Here is a 16,447-nt window from a genome sequence, read left to right as displayed (position 1 = left end):
TGCCCTGCCAGCACTTCCGTTAGGGCATTAAATATTCGATATTTACACAATTTGCCAGCTCATATTTCTTGTTGTCTTCTTCTTCCTTTTACTTTTCTTTTCTTTTTTTTTTTGATTTTGCTTGCCAGCCTTGCTTTACCCTGTCTACATTATTTATGCATTTTTCCTTTTGGCTGCTGCTGCTACTGCTCCTGGCTTTTAATAGTTGTGTCTGCGGCAATATGCGGCGAGTATGTGCAGCAGTGTGAATATATGTGTGTGACCATGTATGTTTAAATGTGTGAGTGTGCCCGTGTTTACCACATTGAAAAGTTTTCTTTACAAAGTGCTTGGTACATGCGAGCGCGCAAATATGCCAAAAAATATGCTACACAAAAATCGCTCAAGTGCAAAGTTTTAACAATTGGAAAGTTTGCATCATGGGCGCAGTCTGTAGAAAAACACAAGATGATGAGCTGGTGGTCTCCCAGTGCCCCATTCCCTACCACAGTCAAGTACTTAGTTAGAGCATCAAACACAAAATGCAAGCCAACAGAATGAATGGCGAGGTGTGGGTGGTGGTGGTGGTGGTGATGGTGGTGCTGAGAAGTGTAGTTTAAGTGCTGGTCACATGACTGCGAAGTGGAACTGACAAAAAATAAACTTGTCCCCAATTCGTGTGCATGGCAGCAAAATGTTGGAAAACGCTTCATAACAACAACATTTGTTGAAGCCCAATATATATATAGAAAATAAGTGAAATAAAAATGAAGCCTAAAATAAACAATATGTGAAGCATAGTTGACTTTCGATAGTTTATTAGTTTATAGCACACAGACAATGTAGGCGAAAGTTTCAAATTGAGTTCTTTTCAGAGTGCTAACAAGAAAATATTGAAACTTGTCGATAACAATAACAATAACAATTGAATTCTTTAACGGAATGAGCTCTGACTTGATAACAAATAACAGTATGCAGTATGCTGCACAATAACTTATAAAATTCTGGTTTATAATATAAAAACCAAAAAAATATTTAATATCTTGTTTTCCTTGTCTCTTGCTCAACTTTTTAGTTACTTTCTTTTTATATATTCCATATTTCATTTACGTAATTAATTATAATTCATTTTAGTTTATTTCTACCAATCTTCGACAAATTTGGCTTACTTTGCTGAGCTTTAGTTTCTTCAAAGTGCTTACACAATTCTTGAATAGATCGAGTAAAATAAATATATATGCGAATATATGGCTTTAAAACAGTTTACTTGGCTGGCTCAAAGTACAAAATGCAGCTAAAGCAAATATGCCAACAAAGAGATATTAAATGGAGATGCAGATGAAACCAAGGAGAGGTGTGGAAGAGAAGCAAGGGACGAGTAGCGAAAACAAACTTTCTGTTGGATTCACCTTGCCTTGCAAGTGCCAAAGTGGCGCCACCTGGCGGCCAATGAGGTGTGAAGATGAACAGTCAGAAGTATCTAAAAGCGCTATTGTTGCACACACACACACAGATAGAAAGAGAGAGACAGAGGGAGAGTGAGAAGTACGCATACCTAAAGCAAATACGAGTGTCGCACTAAGGCAAAAACCAAATCAAATGTGCTGCAATCTCCATGGGTGTGTCTGCGAGTGTGCGAATGTTTGTGGTCTGGTCTAACAGCTGCCTTCCCATCCACTTTTGCACTTCTGCCCCCCCTCCATTACCTATCTACGAGTGCTGCCTGTTGCCTGGCGCTGGGGCTACACCTTTGTGGAAATCCAACAATGTCAACTATGCAACACAAAAGCGACAATGCCCTCGCTTTGTCTGACTGCAGCAGAGAGGCAGGGAATAGGTGTGAGGGGAGTGTGATGCGGGGGGCCTTGGCTCTTGTTGCTGCTCTGCTGCTGTTGTGTATTTTTTACTCTATTTTTTTGTTCTCTTTGCCATACAAAAATAGCCCACTTTGCGGACGGCATTTCTCGTTCTCAGTCTAGTTTCATGCTATGCTTTCTCTGCACACAGCTACTTCTCTCCTCGACGACCCCCTGTTAACCAACTATTTTATGTTGCTTTTTATGCACGCAATTTGCATTCCCAGCTTTGTCGACGTCTTTTGCACTTTTGCTTTTTTCTTTGCTAGTTGAAGTCGCATTTTACACAGAAAAAAACAAACAAAAATAAATAATAAAAAAAAGAACACACACACAGAAATAATGACATTAAAATGCGCATTATATTAAAGCCCGATTTGCCTGATTTGTTAGCGGTGGCCCCCTTCAACGCTGAGGCAGCAGCACGTGCCGCTTGAACCTTAACCCCTTGGCGTGTGCACACACGACATGCGAACGGAAACGAACAGCAACCAGCAGCAGCAGCAGCAGCAGCAGCAACAACTTTCAACAACAACCACAACGAGAATGGGAACGCGTCTGTTGGCTGGCAAACAACTTCAGTTTTATGAGGCAACCCCCGCTGCGACCCGCTGTTCTCCATCAATTGACAATTATGAAGCCACGCCCATTGGCGTGCTCATAAATTTTGTAATTATTCCCCTGCGTGCCCCCAAAACGAAAACCGCCAAAAACAACAACAACAGCGCCAACAAAAACCACACCAAAAAAATAAACACACACGCATGCATGCAAAGGACCACAGCGTGAAGGGGCAAGAAAGAGAGAGACAGAGAGAGAGAGAGCGAGAGAGTCAAGCAGTTTGGCAATTTTTGAAATGAACATATGGTATATATATAGATTATGGTATATGGCGTGTTGAAAGTGAAAGAGTTTCAAGCGGACAATTTTTGGGTTTCTGTAGAACGCTGTTTTCTCATAAATATATTATTGATTTAGCTTCACAATGGCACAAGTATAAAATTTAATTTTATCATTATTATTATATATATATTATTAAAAATAAAATAAAGTGAATTCTACTTGCGTTTTAATCATCTTAACTTCAACTCAGACTGTTTACAGCTCTACCTTGTATTAATAAATGAAATTCAATATTTCTGCCAAGGCTACTTCAGCATTGTGGCACCTTCCACATAAAAAGCTAGTTACTTATACCCCTACCCACTAATAATAAAAATGAGGAATCCATTAAACGTAGAAATGAATTATGTACAACTCCAAAACGATTGCCAAAGTTCCCAAAAAAAAAAATTAACCGCGCCCCGTAAACGTTGTCAGGAAAAACGAAATAAATGAAATTTATTGTCACGCACATGTCTACAAAAAAAAAAAAACACAAAAAACAAAAACAACTGTCTGGACGCTTGGCCAAAGGAATGCAATTAAAATTTCATGTACTTATTGTTGCGCGCACACCTTAATTGATTAATATAAGATGCCCACCCCTACCCCAATCCCTACCCATCGCCCCACAAACCGAAAATAAAAATAGCCCACGGAAAAAAAAAATACCGAATTTGTGGCAAAAGGGCCAAACAAATTAATTAAAAAACGCGTTGTCTGCTTTTTGGAGGTAAGGACGAAAACGAAGGCAAAGACGGCCGTTTCGGTGCCGTCTTAGCCATAACGCTGGATCCTAACAAAAATAAATAAATTGTACTTAAAGGGGCTTCCGAGTCGCCGCAGTGCAGCCATAAACATTAATTAAAACTTTTGACCCTTGCCCAAGCCGATGATGGCAAGGGGAGGCGGATGGGTGGCAGGTGGGGGCTGCTGCAGCTGCTGCTGTTGCTGTTGCTGTTGCTCATCAGCTGCAATATTCATGCAACTACAACAATCTACAAACTACTACAATAAAATGCACTCAAAATTGTTTCGCCGAGTGAGAGGCAGACGAAGGGAGCCCGGTGGGGGATGCGACCCGCTAAACGGCGACCGATGGCGGCCTCAGTGGCCTTATTTGCACGTACCGCTCCAAAAATTACGAGTTAAGCTGTTTTCGCCATGGCAAAAACACACACACGCACACACACACACACACATATATATATATGTGAGTCATGAGTCATGAATCATTTAACTTTCACACACATACACACACTTATACTCACTGGCTTGCCAAAACGAACGAGCGCACTCAAAGTTTTCGCTTTTTAAATGAAAACTGCGCTCGGATTTCCCCCTGCTGCCCTGTAAATGTTGTTGTGTAAAAAAGGTCATGCGGCAACAATTTGATGAACCAAAGTCACAATTTCATGACACAGCACTCACCCTTTCTGCAAACAACTATTGTATTAGACAAAACAATACAATTGCCATATAAAAGTATAAAATTGTGGATTGTTTCACGATTGCTTGGCAGAACGAAATAAACGTTTCCATAGAGCAAAGATTGTATGGAACCTTTAAGTTCGCACACATGAACTAGTTCACTGGCCTAACTTTCTCAATATGTTCTTTAAAGTCGCATTGTATAATTTTTGTATTTAATTACAGGGTATTCTTCTATAACTTTAAGAACTTACTATTTCTAAGGTAGATTTTATATTATCAGGGTATTCTGCTGTTCAGCTCACTCGTTAAGCACTCGTTGTTTTCATTTCTATTTTTAAGGAATTTTTTTTGCCGGCCACTGTCGAAATTTGTTCGCTACAAGCAAAATATGACACGGACATATGGCGTCGGCCAGCACATTGTGTGTTCCTGTGTCCGTGTGAGTGTGTGTGCATGTGTGTGTGCTTCGTGTGGCATACTTTTTTGGGCGTCAGCTCGTTTAGGTGGAAACAAACAAATAGACAAAAGTGGCAAGCACTCACACAGAGGCACACAAATGCCATGCCGGTTCGGAGACTCAATTGAAGAAAAGCAAGGCGAACCAGCGAAGCATTAAATTAACACTTTTTCTAATTAAACTGGCAGCAAGTGGCTTTAACGCAAAATGTGTGCAGCTCACTGCGTTGCCACAATTTGTAGCACTTAAAAGACAAGCAGTCAATATTTGCATAATGTCATTCGGTATTCGGTGACTTTTCACTCAGATTAGTGAATCATTCAACTTAAAGCATCAGTTGAAGTTTTATAAGTGAATCAGTATTAATTTCTGTAGAGCATATTTAAGGAAGGATTTAATATATTCTTCACTTCACTTCACATATTGAAACATACATATTGATATTTTACCAGAATGGCCTGCGTATGTATGACAGGAGCTATGCGCACCTGCCCTACAATGGCCCTTGAAGCCTTAATGGAGCTCACACCACTCCACCATATCATAAGGCTCAAGCAGAAAGCTACGCTTCTCAGGATATCAGCAGAAGGAGTTGGGGGCAACCATATCCTAAGCCACAAGGATGCCCAACTCCTTTTAAACGAACTACCCCTACTGACGCAACCTAGGGACGAAATGGCAGCCGAATACATATTCGAGCGAAATTTCACAGTTCGTATGAGTAGTAAAAGGGAATGGACAACTCTGGATGAAGTCCATCCCATGAAACCGCACACCATAAAATGGTACACCGATGGATCACTCACGAATCAGGGCACCGGCCTTGGAGTGGTGGGTCCTCGGGTATTTTACCATGAATCCCTGGGAACGCACACCAGCATATTTCAGGCTGAGGTGTGTGCGATAGGGAGATGTGCGGACATCAACATAGAACGTAACTATCGGAATACGGATATATCCATCCTATCCGATAGTCAAGCAGCATTGAAAGCTATAATGGGGACTAAGATAACATCGAAGGTAGTCCATGAAGTTCGTTCAAAGCTAGACCTGCTCGGGACTCACAACAGGCTCACCCTACGATGGGTCCCGGGTCACAGGGACATAGCGGGAAACGAGGCGGCTGACAAGCAAGCAAGAATGGGGGCAGAAAGGCCCCTAACAGGACCAGAACCGTATTGTGGCATAGGGAGACACACTATACGACTGGAACTTAGAAACGAGGAGAGACAGAGACGGCATCAGAGCTGGTCAGAGGCAGTAGGACTCCGACAAGCCAGATGCCTCCTTGGTGGTTATAATCTTGTACGTTTTAAACAGATTATAACCATGGGAAAGAACAACCTTAGGATACTTACCGGTCTATTGACAGGACACTGTAGACTAAGGAGTCACCTGACAAAATTGGGTATATATAGTAGCGATCTCTGCAGGTTTTGTGAAAGAGAGGAGGAATCCTCGATACACATCCTGGTAGAATGTGTCGCCTTAATTAGAAGAAGAAGCAGCATCCTAGGGGCGCATGTTTTGAATTACAAAGACATAGTAGACCTCAACCCAACAAAGATCCTCACGTTCGTAAGGGAGTTGGGGCTGATGGAAGAGCTATAGGCTCAAAAGGGGGGCACAATAGATCAAATAGGTCGCGGTGCAGCTTCCCCCCTAATAATAATAATAATAATTTTACCAAGTGTTTGTTCTTTTAAACACAACGAACAATTATTTATTGTGAACAGATATTAACTTATTGATGTTTCCACTTATGTATTCAAAAGATATATATTTCTTAAAATGAATATAAAAAAAATAAAATGAGAATCTTTGCATTGTTTTAGACAGTATTTAATACAGTTCACTTTGACAATGCTTAAACGATTGAGAAACTTACAGTATGCCCCATAGTCTCACTTGCTGCCACAAAAATATATTTTAATATGGTTTTATAAGTGTGTTGTCATTAAATCTTTAGCTATATGACGCATATATAAGTTAATAATATCTGCTATGAATATAAATTCGAAATAATCAGTGAGTTGCCGGCGACAGAGCAGTTGCCAATCCGATTTACATATTCAAAGTCAAGGTTTCCAAGTCCCTAGCAAAATGTACAAATAGACATCAGTTTGATTTATAAAGAACTTATATAAGTGGTTGTGAATGATGACTGCTCAACTTTAGAGCAAGATTCAAGGCGACGCCCATCTATATTGGCCCATTCGGGCGTACTGACAGTTAAGCAAATGAGGAGCCCAAATGCGAATGCGTTTTTATTAATGCCGCATATCATTAGATTAGTAAACATGCTCATATAAGAAGTACTTGAACGCACTCTTAACTGCCCCGAATGCTTAACAATAATAATGTTTCGGCATTTATCACACTTTTTTTGTTTGTTTCTTTTTTGTTCTTTTTTTTTTTGTTGCCATGCCAAAGTGACCAAGCAAAGTGGCTCTAAAATTTCAGTGGCATCAACAACAGCAACAACAATAACAGGAGGAGAAAAAACGCAGATAAATAAATGTGGCAACAACAAAGAGCAAAGCGCCATAAATCTAAATAACAAATTTTTACGAGAAACGAGACCATAAATAAGATGTTACTGCGACCGGCCTAGCCTGAGAGCAAATAATAGTGGAAACAGGCCGCATTCCCAGGACCATTTGCAGGGAGCAAAACACCGCAGCCCCTTCCCCGCCACTATCTGGACCAAACTGGATACAATTCCTGAGAGTTCTGTTAATTTAATATTATTACTTTTCATTACAACTGCTCCAGTCTGTCTACTGATGGCTACAGCAAAAAGCTGTTAGTTTTTCGGCGCTCATTCCCTCCGAAATGTCAACACATTAATGTCCCAGGACCTCCGGGGCCGGGGTCATATAAATCAACATTTATCTGCGCGCATCGCTGACAATTGAAAATGACAGCAGTAGCAACCAAAATGACCGCATAAATAAATACTTTCGCCTTCTCATTCGCTTATTACGCAACGCCCTGAACACTGAAAGATGTGAATTCTGAAAAGTGTACGCAATTTATGTTGAAATTGGGGAAATAACACTCCATCTTATAAACATTGCGCTTATCATCGCGAAACAAGCCAAGTGAAGTGCGGTCCAAATGCACATCATTTTTGAAAAGCATTATAGTATTTCTAAATTTCTATATCCATATATATATATATATATCTAATTCTATATCCTTCCAAAAATTTCGACAATAGAAAAGTGAGCGAGAATATTTTTGCTATTTTAATTATCGTTAATGTTAATTAATTAAGTCTAATTAAAAAGAAAATGAATTTTGTAAAAATAGTTATTTATTATAAAGCCAAAGCTTTACGAAAAAGTTGACACTATTTTTTTTAACATATCAATATTTTGAACATAAATAAAAAATGTTAGATTATATTTTTAGCTTAAGAGCAATTATTTTAAAACAGAACCAAGCTTTGAAAGTGGAGTCAATCTAGCGATATTTTGCATATCGGAAGCTTTTGCTGTTATCGTTGCTGTTGGTGGAGTTGTTGAAGTTGTTGCTGCTGCTGGTCGCACCTTTTAGACGGCTGCTTCATTGCATTGGGCTAATAAACAAGCGGCTGGACATTGGACACAAAAACGAAACAGCAGCAACGGCAAAAAGCAAACATTGCACATCCTGTCGGACGGCAGCGAAGTGTTTTTCTTTATTCTTTTTTGTTTATTTTTTTTTGTTCAGTTTTGTCGTACCTCTTTTTGTACTCTACATGTACATTCATGCATGAGTGTCTGCATTTGTGTGTGTGTGTGTGTGTGTGTGTGCTCGGACTTGTATGAACCATTAAATTGAAATTTATGCGGCACTTTGCCGCGTGAAATGTTTGTACAACTCGTTGCGGGCTGCGGCTTTCAAGCCCCACCCCCCTCCTCAGCCAACCCTTCTTCGATTGGCTCTCGGCGTTGACAGAGCGACAAACCGTTAGACAACATCATTTGGAGGGGTTTGGAGTTACAGCTGCAAAACATATGCAAAACTGCCGTGTGCATTCCATGTAAATGCTTTTTTGACACCGCCCTCCCACCACCCCAACCACCCTCGTCGGAAACATTTGCCGCCTAATTTGTCGTTTGTTGAAATTATGACACAAAAGCAGCTCAACGCCTGGCAATTGGCCCGCTTAAAATGAAGCCTTAACCACTTCGCACCCCCCCTTAATATCACCGCAACTATTGTTTTATTGCGAAACGCAACTCAAATATCAGCAACTCATTTTGGTTTTACTTCTATTACCTTCTTTTGGCATTTTTTTTTTTTTTTGCAACAAGTTTTAATTAATTTGCCGCAACTCCAGCCAAATCTCAAACAGCATGTATCCCACCAAATATTTCATCGCTCTCTTTCTCTCTCTATCCCTCTCTCTCTGTCTCACTTTCTCGATGACGAGAAGGGCGCAGAAAAAGTTGATGCTACGATAATTTGAAAAGTTTTCGCTTAGACAGCGACAGTAAAGTAGGTACCTATTGCTACATCCAAACCAAAAACGCTCCTTACTACCAGCTCCGCACTCCGCACCCCGCACAGCGGACAAATCGCTGGCAAGCTAAAAACCTCAGCCCCAAACCAGAACTGGTAACTGGCAACTGGCAAACTATACGAATACGACATGCTATATTAAGCCTCAAATAAATGCAGCGCCATAATTAACATATAGCAAAAGTTTTGCGCCCCTTTAAGCCATAAGCTGACGAAAAACTAGTACACCCCAACCACCACCCACCCTGCAACAGCCAGCAGACACCCACCAAACACATACATTCGCTGACTGATGAAATATGACTCCAAAAAGTTGTTTCAATCTCACTTACTCTCCACACACACACACACACACAAACACACGCATACACACACTATTACAAATGTGTTTTTGCTAGTAGGGGGAGGCTTTGGAAAAGCAATTTGAATTTACAACTTTCGGTTGATTGAGCCAAAAAGTCAGGTATTTGAATGGCTGATAAAGCTGCCTCAATTGCCAATTAATTGGTCGAACATAAGTTTCACATTAATTGCCGACATGTGCCGGCGGTGCATACAAGCCTACATCATTTTAAGATAAGTCTCCGCCTCCTTTTAAACACACACTCACAGACTCACACACACATGCAAGTACGGCAAGTAATTATAGAATTAAATATGTTACAACAACGATGATTGTCGCTTGTGTAATTGGCAAATATTAAATTTCGAATATTGCGAACTGGAATGTGGATTATTACTTTGAGCTTGGCAACAACTTAAAGTTCCTGGAATGTTGCATGTTGACTTAAGCCACACATTTTCTGCCACGTAATGCTTTCAAATTATTATACTTAAGATCTGGAAGCGGTGTGGCATCAATAATTTGGCTTCACTTGATTAAGTTTGCGATAGTTTGGGTCTTTACTAATTGAATTCGTGTCTCAAGATAAACTATAGTTTTAATTAAAACGTCCACAGTTTAAGGTGTCCTGATTTAAGTTGTCCTAACTAATTGGAATGGCCACAAACTGTTTCAACTCAACTTAACTGAAAGTCTCGACAAGTTAATCAACTCAAGTGTCATGACTTAATCGAAACTTAATTAAACTTAACTTAGTAACACCCAGTGGACTTCAAACTTAGCATAAGTTGCCAAGTGCAACGCGTCGCAAGTTGCACACAATAAAAAATGCGCATATTTATCAGATGGAAATTACATAATGGTATTATATTTTGTAATCTAGTTTCATGTTTCTTGGTACTCACGGACTGCATCGACGGGCGCTGGTGTCCAGATAAGCAACAACGTTACAAGGAAGTTGGCTGCAACAAAAGTGGCTGCCATCTGCAAACCCATTATTTTTTTAATATGTATGTATATAGAGCGAGGAGAGAGTCGTGGGTCGTGATTGGTGTTCGAGTTTTGGTGTTGGGGGAGAAATGATGATGTTTTTAGCTGGATGCCAATTGAGAGACAACAATCCAATCTAATATGCAATTGCGTGCGCGCTCTCTCTCTCTCTTTCTCTGTCTCCCTCTGCGCTGGATCAGACTTACTCTCTTTGCTGATGCTCTCGAGCGCTCTCTCGCTCTCTCTCTCTCTCTGTCGCTCTGTCTATCTTAAGAGTGGCGATCGACGTATACGCAACGCTGCACGCGCTGTGTATGTGTGTTAGAGGAGAGGCAAAGAGTTTCGTTTGGGTAAAGTGTTGTAGCAGAAAGTGGTCGTGTGTGTATGTGTGTGTGTGTTTGTGTGTGTGTGTTTGTGTGTGTGTGTGTGTGTGAGTGTGTAAGTGAGTGTATTGTATGTTTGTTTGTTTGTATATATTTTTATAGCATTTAGTTTTATGAACGTTTTCGTTGATAACGCGTTGAAAATGGTTGATTCAATCGTTTGTTAAATACATTTTCGCAAGCCGAAAATCATCGGATATAACAAGATGTGTTAGCAAATGCGATGTCATCATCATTATTATTGGCATGATATGGCGTCAATTGATTAGTAAGTAATACAACATATTTGATGCGTTCAGTGCATGTGTCACGCCCATCGTTTCATTTGTTGTTCGCGTTGTTTACGCATTGTTGGCGTTGTCGTTGTTGTTTTTGTTGTTATAGCATTTGTTGACATTGTGGTTCCAGTTGATGTTGTTGGTGTTGTTGTTGTTGTTTCGGATATGACATCAGGATCATCGTTAACGTTGTTGCCATGTGGAGGGAATCTGTTGTTACTATACGACAGAATTTACCTGCTTACAAGTTGAACTTAATACTTAAAAATGAGCTCTTAACCAATATAAATATATGTATATATAAAGATATGCAGTTTTATATTCTTTGTTTTTTTTTTCTATTTGTTTATTTTTATTGATTTATATTTGATATATTTTTCTTTTTGCTTCTGTTGTCATTTAATACGTTTGCCTGTCGCCTGCAAAAAGAGAGAGTGAAATGTTGTGTGGCAAATATATCCGTTATCCTTTCACAGTCAAAGGACATGCAGTCAATACAAAAGAACAGACCTTTGTGTGTTTATTTTATTTATTTTTTATTTTTTTCTTTATTTTTTCTGCGGTTTGGTGCAAATTCAAATCTATGAAACATTTTAATCCGAAAACCAAAAGATGTTCGAGGCCAAACTATAAATATTATTATGCTTAAAGCATTTGAAAAAGTTGTACAAAAAATAATTGTGCTCTGGGGAGAGAGTTAAAATATACAGAAATTTGACGGCTAAAACGACTTGTTAAAATGCAAGAACTAGCAAAGGTAAGCTAGATTGGCTAAAACTTAGCATATTTTATGCTTAAAGCATTTGAAAAAGTTATAAAACACTAATTGTTGTTGTGCCTTGTGGGTGAGAGAGTTAAAAGTTACCGCAATTTCGTTTAATGGCGGCGAAAATAAACATTTAAATATAGTTAGTGTCTAGAAGTGTAAAAGAACTGGAACTCGTACTGCATATATAAGCCAGATATGTGAATGTGAGCAGACCAATTTGCTGCACTCAATTTAGTTAATCACACGAAAATCACGCAAAACTAGCAAAGAGCACCATGAAAGCAATGTGAAAGGTAAGTCAAAAGCCAATCATTAAATCACCTCAGCCGGGGTGGCCTGAACTATGGGAAGAGGAAGAAGAGGCACAGCCAACAAACGAGAAGAACAAGAACAAGTCTTTTTAACAACTGCTGGCAATTAAATTCAGCTAAAAATGCCTCCAAGTTGGCAACTCGAAACTGCAACTTCTCCAACTGCTTGGAAATCTTTTTTTTTGGTTTTTTTTTGTTTTCCATTTGCTCCTCTTTTTAACTCACACAAATTGAACGGACGTAGGGACGGGGGGTGGGGGACAGACAGACAGGTTGGCAGCCCTGCCAAAAGGTAAATACAAAGTCACTGCGCAATTGCATGAGCTTTGTTACTTTTGATTTCGCTTTTTACGGTTACTTCTTTTTTTCTTAATTTTTTACTGTTGTTTTTAGCTCGGCACCCGCTTTGTTTACATCGGCTTGTAGGCAGCGCCAGAGACGGAGAACGGGAGGGAGAGCGAGAGAGAGAGAGAGAGAGAGAGAGAGAAGGGGCTATAGGGATTGGAGCTGCCCACTTAGCGGCATAAAAACAAGTTAGCTGCAGTCGGAAAACAGGCCGTAGCCGCAGGTGGGCGTGTCCAAGTCCACATATAACAATACATATACACATACACATGTATGTAAGCTTTATGCTCTATATGCACTTGTAAAAATCAATTAAACTTTTCAAGTGAAGTTATAATGGTTGGCAACTCGTTTTTTGTATTTTTGCTTTTTGTTTTTTGCTTTTCTTATTGTTTTCATAGCGTTTGCTTTGTTGCCCGCTTGAGTTCTTGCTGTTGTTGCTGCTCTTGTTGTTGTTGCAGTTGTCAAAAGTTTTAAAATAATTGGATTTTTTTTTATTTGTTGCCTTGGCACTTTTGATGTAAGCACAGGCACGAACAAGCTATGCAGCAAGAACGAGCCCCAAAAAAGAGGGGGAGAGAGAGAGCGAGAGTGAGAAAGAAAGAGAGAGGAAAACATTTAATGCTTACTGCAGTCGTCGTCAATGTTGAGCGTATTACCCAATTTTCACTGAAGTTTTCAACACCAATTGCAAAACGTCAACAAAAACAACATCAGAGAAGAAGCAGAAAAAACCGCTACTATGGGGGCGTGGCCGATCAGCCGCCCACAATGACTCGTGCAAAAGAGCCGGCAGCAGCTTGAAGTGCCTCTGGTTGAGCCGGCTGGTCGCGTTCCCCGTTGATTTAATGGCTTTTATGCCACACAGCTTGTCATTATCGAGCGCAGATAAAAATAAAGGCCACAAATTGCAAATGCAGCACATAAATATACACATACATATATATATATATATATATATACATACTTATATATAAACAAAGGCGCTTGCATAATAGGTGCTTTCAACACAAGTCAAAGCGGTAGATCAACGATTGCCTTGAGGCAAAACACAAAGCTGCTAATCATTGGCAGTCGATAATTGACAGCGTTTGATGAGAGATATGCACAATTTATGGAGTGTCTACTGTACCATTTCGATATCGACAGCCAGACAGAGTAGTAAATTGCAAATTGAATCAAATTTTGCTAGTGAAATACTACCTTATGAGTAAAACTTATCTCAGCGAAGAATGTGCTGTTCGCAAGAGAACGACTACGAAATACCCTGTGCCCAAGTCTTGATTTTGTTCTATATTTTGATATATAAATAGAGTGAGGAAAATTAATTTATTGTGCAACAAAAAAAGTGGCTTTCTGCATCGCTGATATATGCACTGATCGATCAATAAGAACATTGCATGACAAATGCACCATTTAATAATTAAAAATCGATATTTGCACGATTTGAATTGTTTGCCAGATAATAAATCATAAATCCGGAAATGCAGAAATTTCACATTTGACTTGAAATTTGTTTCATAGGTGTGCGGATTACTCAATTCTGTAAGTTTCTCAATCGCATCAGCGAAGTGAGCAGTGCATTTAAGCAATGTGGCAACGCTGCTTAAATACACTGCCTCAAATCAGTCAAAGGAATTAATGGTCCAAAGTCTTGAAGCAAAAATAAGAATTCTAGAAAACCAAATTGAACTAATCAATGAAGACAGATAGAGTCGTAATTGTGATAATTGCAGAAAAGTACCCATGCCAATCAGGAAGATGTTAACACAAAACAGACACAAATATCGCGCTTAAATTCTCTAGCTAAAATCAATACTAAAGATTTGTATAATCAGAAAAAAAAAAGACTAAGACAGAAAAGCTTTTAATCGAATCCCAGGAAATCTTATATTAAGAGCAACTTGATTTGTATATTAGTTAAAAAGCGTTAGTTAATATTTGTTTTGAATCTTTAGAAATGGATATGATATGGGAAACAAAGCTGCCTCGATACCTTTAAGAGAACACTTATTATTTTAGTATGTCTGATTGGAGGCGACCATCTTTTCCCTGCGACCTCAAAATGCTTAACAGCTTTAATGAATTCAAAGAAGATCGTAAGCATATATTAAGTAAACTGCATTAATTTAAGAACATAACAAGATATTTCTTAACTTTTCTCATTGCTCTTATTTTAGTTTGCCCACTGACATTTGTACAATTGGTCAAAAGAGAACTGTTTGGTAAAACTTGCTAACGTTTTCTATCTTTTGTTTCTGTCAATTAGGCTAATGACATCTGATAAAGCAACCGCTCGCTATATATGTATAATAAATAGCATTAACAGGACAATAAAACAAATGTCACCAATGGTTAAGGTTGACAAGCAGTAAAGCTTAAGCTGCCACACAGGGCGTATGCGTGTTATGAGTGTCTCTAGAAGAAAATATGGCATCAAAGGTTCATTTAAATTTTGTTTTCATAGAGCGAACCAAAGAAGCAAAAGCAACAGCTTTTATGAAAGAAAGCACACACACAAATACATATATATGTATATATATAGTCAAAATAGGCGAGCGTTTCTAGGAGGGGAGAGGGAGGAGTGTTGGTTAAGGAGTTTGAGCCAGCAGTCGTTGATGCTGCTTTTCCCAGCTGTCGACTCAATGGCTGCAATTTTTTCACTTTATTTTTTCGCCGTTTTTTCTATATTTTCTTTGGTATTTTTGCGTTATTTTTTTTTTGTGTTGCTCTTTGGGTCTAATAAAAACACTTGACACCGAAACGAGGAAAGTTCCTTAAACAAAGTGTTTGGGCGAGACTGGGAGAATGCCCGAAATGAGACGAAGAATGTTGAAAATGAATGTAGTGAAGCAGAGAATGGCACAATAAGTGAGATTCAGGCAACGTTGTGAGTGTGTCACACTCTGTGTGTGTGTGTGTGTAAGTGTCTTCAATTTTTTAAAGCCAGCAGCAGCAAATAAGCTGAAAAATGTTAGACATGTCAAAAGAGTCGGCTGTCGACAACTGTAAGAACTACTACTTCATCAGTTGCTTACAGTTGAGATGCAGTAAGATGGAAGGAAGAAAGGAAGGAATAAAGTCCTTTGGGTCTTTAATCTGGTTGCTAATACGACAAACTGAAACTGAAACTGAAACGACATAACTGAGCTGCTTTTGCTTGGCTTAACTGCAAATTATCTCTATTGCAAACAATCAATGCTGCAAAAAGTAGTAGTAGCTACAGCTACAAAAATAAGGGGCAGTCGTTGGCCAAAGGATGTGAAAGGATGCCACTGGATGCCTAACAATAAAAAACGCCAGCACAAAATAATAGCAGCAACGGCAGCTGTCAAAGAACATGAAAAAGGACAAAGACAAAAGTATTTGCAGTTTTAATGCGGCAACTAAAGGTTTTTACCTACCCACGCCCGCATCCCCCCATCCTCCATCCCTAATCCTGGCCCCTTCTTAACCCAGATTTGTAATCAAAAATCCATTGCATACTTTTTTTGTGTTGCGTGCGAGTTTTGCTGGCTTTGAAGCGTTTCACGGAGATCGAATACAAAGTGAAAGCAAACTTTTGGGCGGTTTTTGTGAGAACTTTGATGAATAATTGAAATGAGTCAACTAAAATGACTATTGCGTAACAAAAATAATGCAAATTCGATGGGAAAACACAGAAAAGTGTCATTTATGCAGGTTTCAATTTAAGCCTAAGTAACACACAGCATTAAATCGACAACAAATGAATCCATTAACAAATGACAGCAATAAAATTATATTCATTTACTGTTGAGACAAAAATAATTGAATAATCATATCTAAACATATTTATATATTATTTACGCTCAGCTAATGTGCTCTGCCAACTCTTTTATAGATAATCAGAACTGTTAAAATCTAACGAGTTTATTTTATGTCCAATT

General features: G+C 39.0%; 1 protein-coding gene across 1 annotated transcript in view; it reads right to left on the bottom strand.

The window, feature by feature from the left end:
- Positions 1 to 10,471, bottom strand: part of LOC6566919 (tyrosine-protein phosphatase Lar) — a 99,754-nt gene extending 89,283 nt beyond the window's left edge. Inside the window, exon 1 of the mRNA XM_043214650.1 lies at positions 10,369 to 10,471. Coding sequence (XP_043070585.1) covers positions 10,369 to 10,459 — 91 coding nt within the window. The 5' untranslated portion in view covers positions 10,460 to 10,471. The remainder of the gene's footprint in view (positions 1 to 10,368) is intronic.
- Between the last annotated feature and the right edge of the window lie 5,976 nt (positions 10,472 to 16,447).

The sequence above is a fragment of the Drosophila grimshawi genome, unplaced genomic scaffold (assembly GCF_018153295.1).
Source record: "Drosophila grimshawi isolate 15287-2541.00 unplaced genomic scaffold, ASM1815329v1 contig_1377, whole genome shotgun sequence".
Lineage (NCBI taxonomy): Eukaryota > Metazoa > Arthropoda > Insecta > Diptera > Drosophilidae > Drosophila > Drosophila grimshawi.
This window is presented reverse-complemented; position numbering and strand designations above follow the sequence as displayed.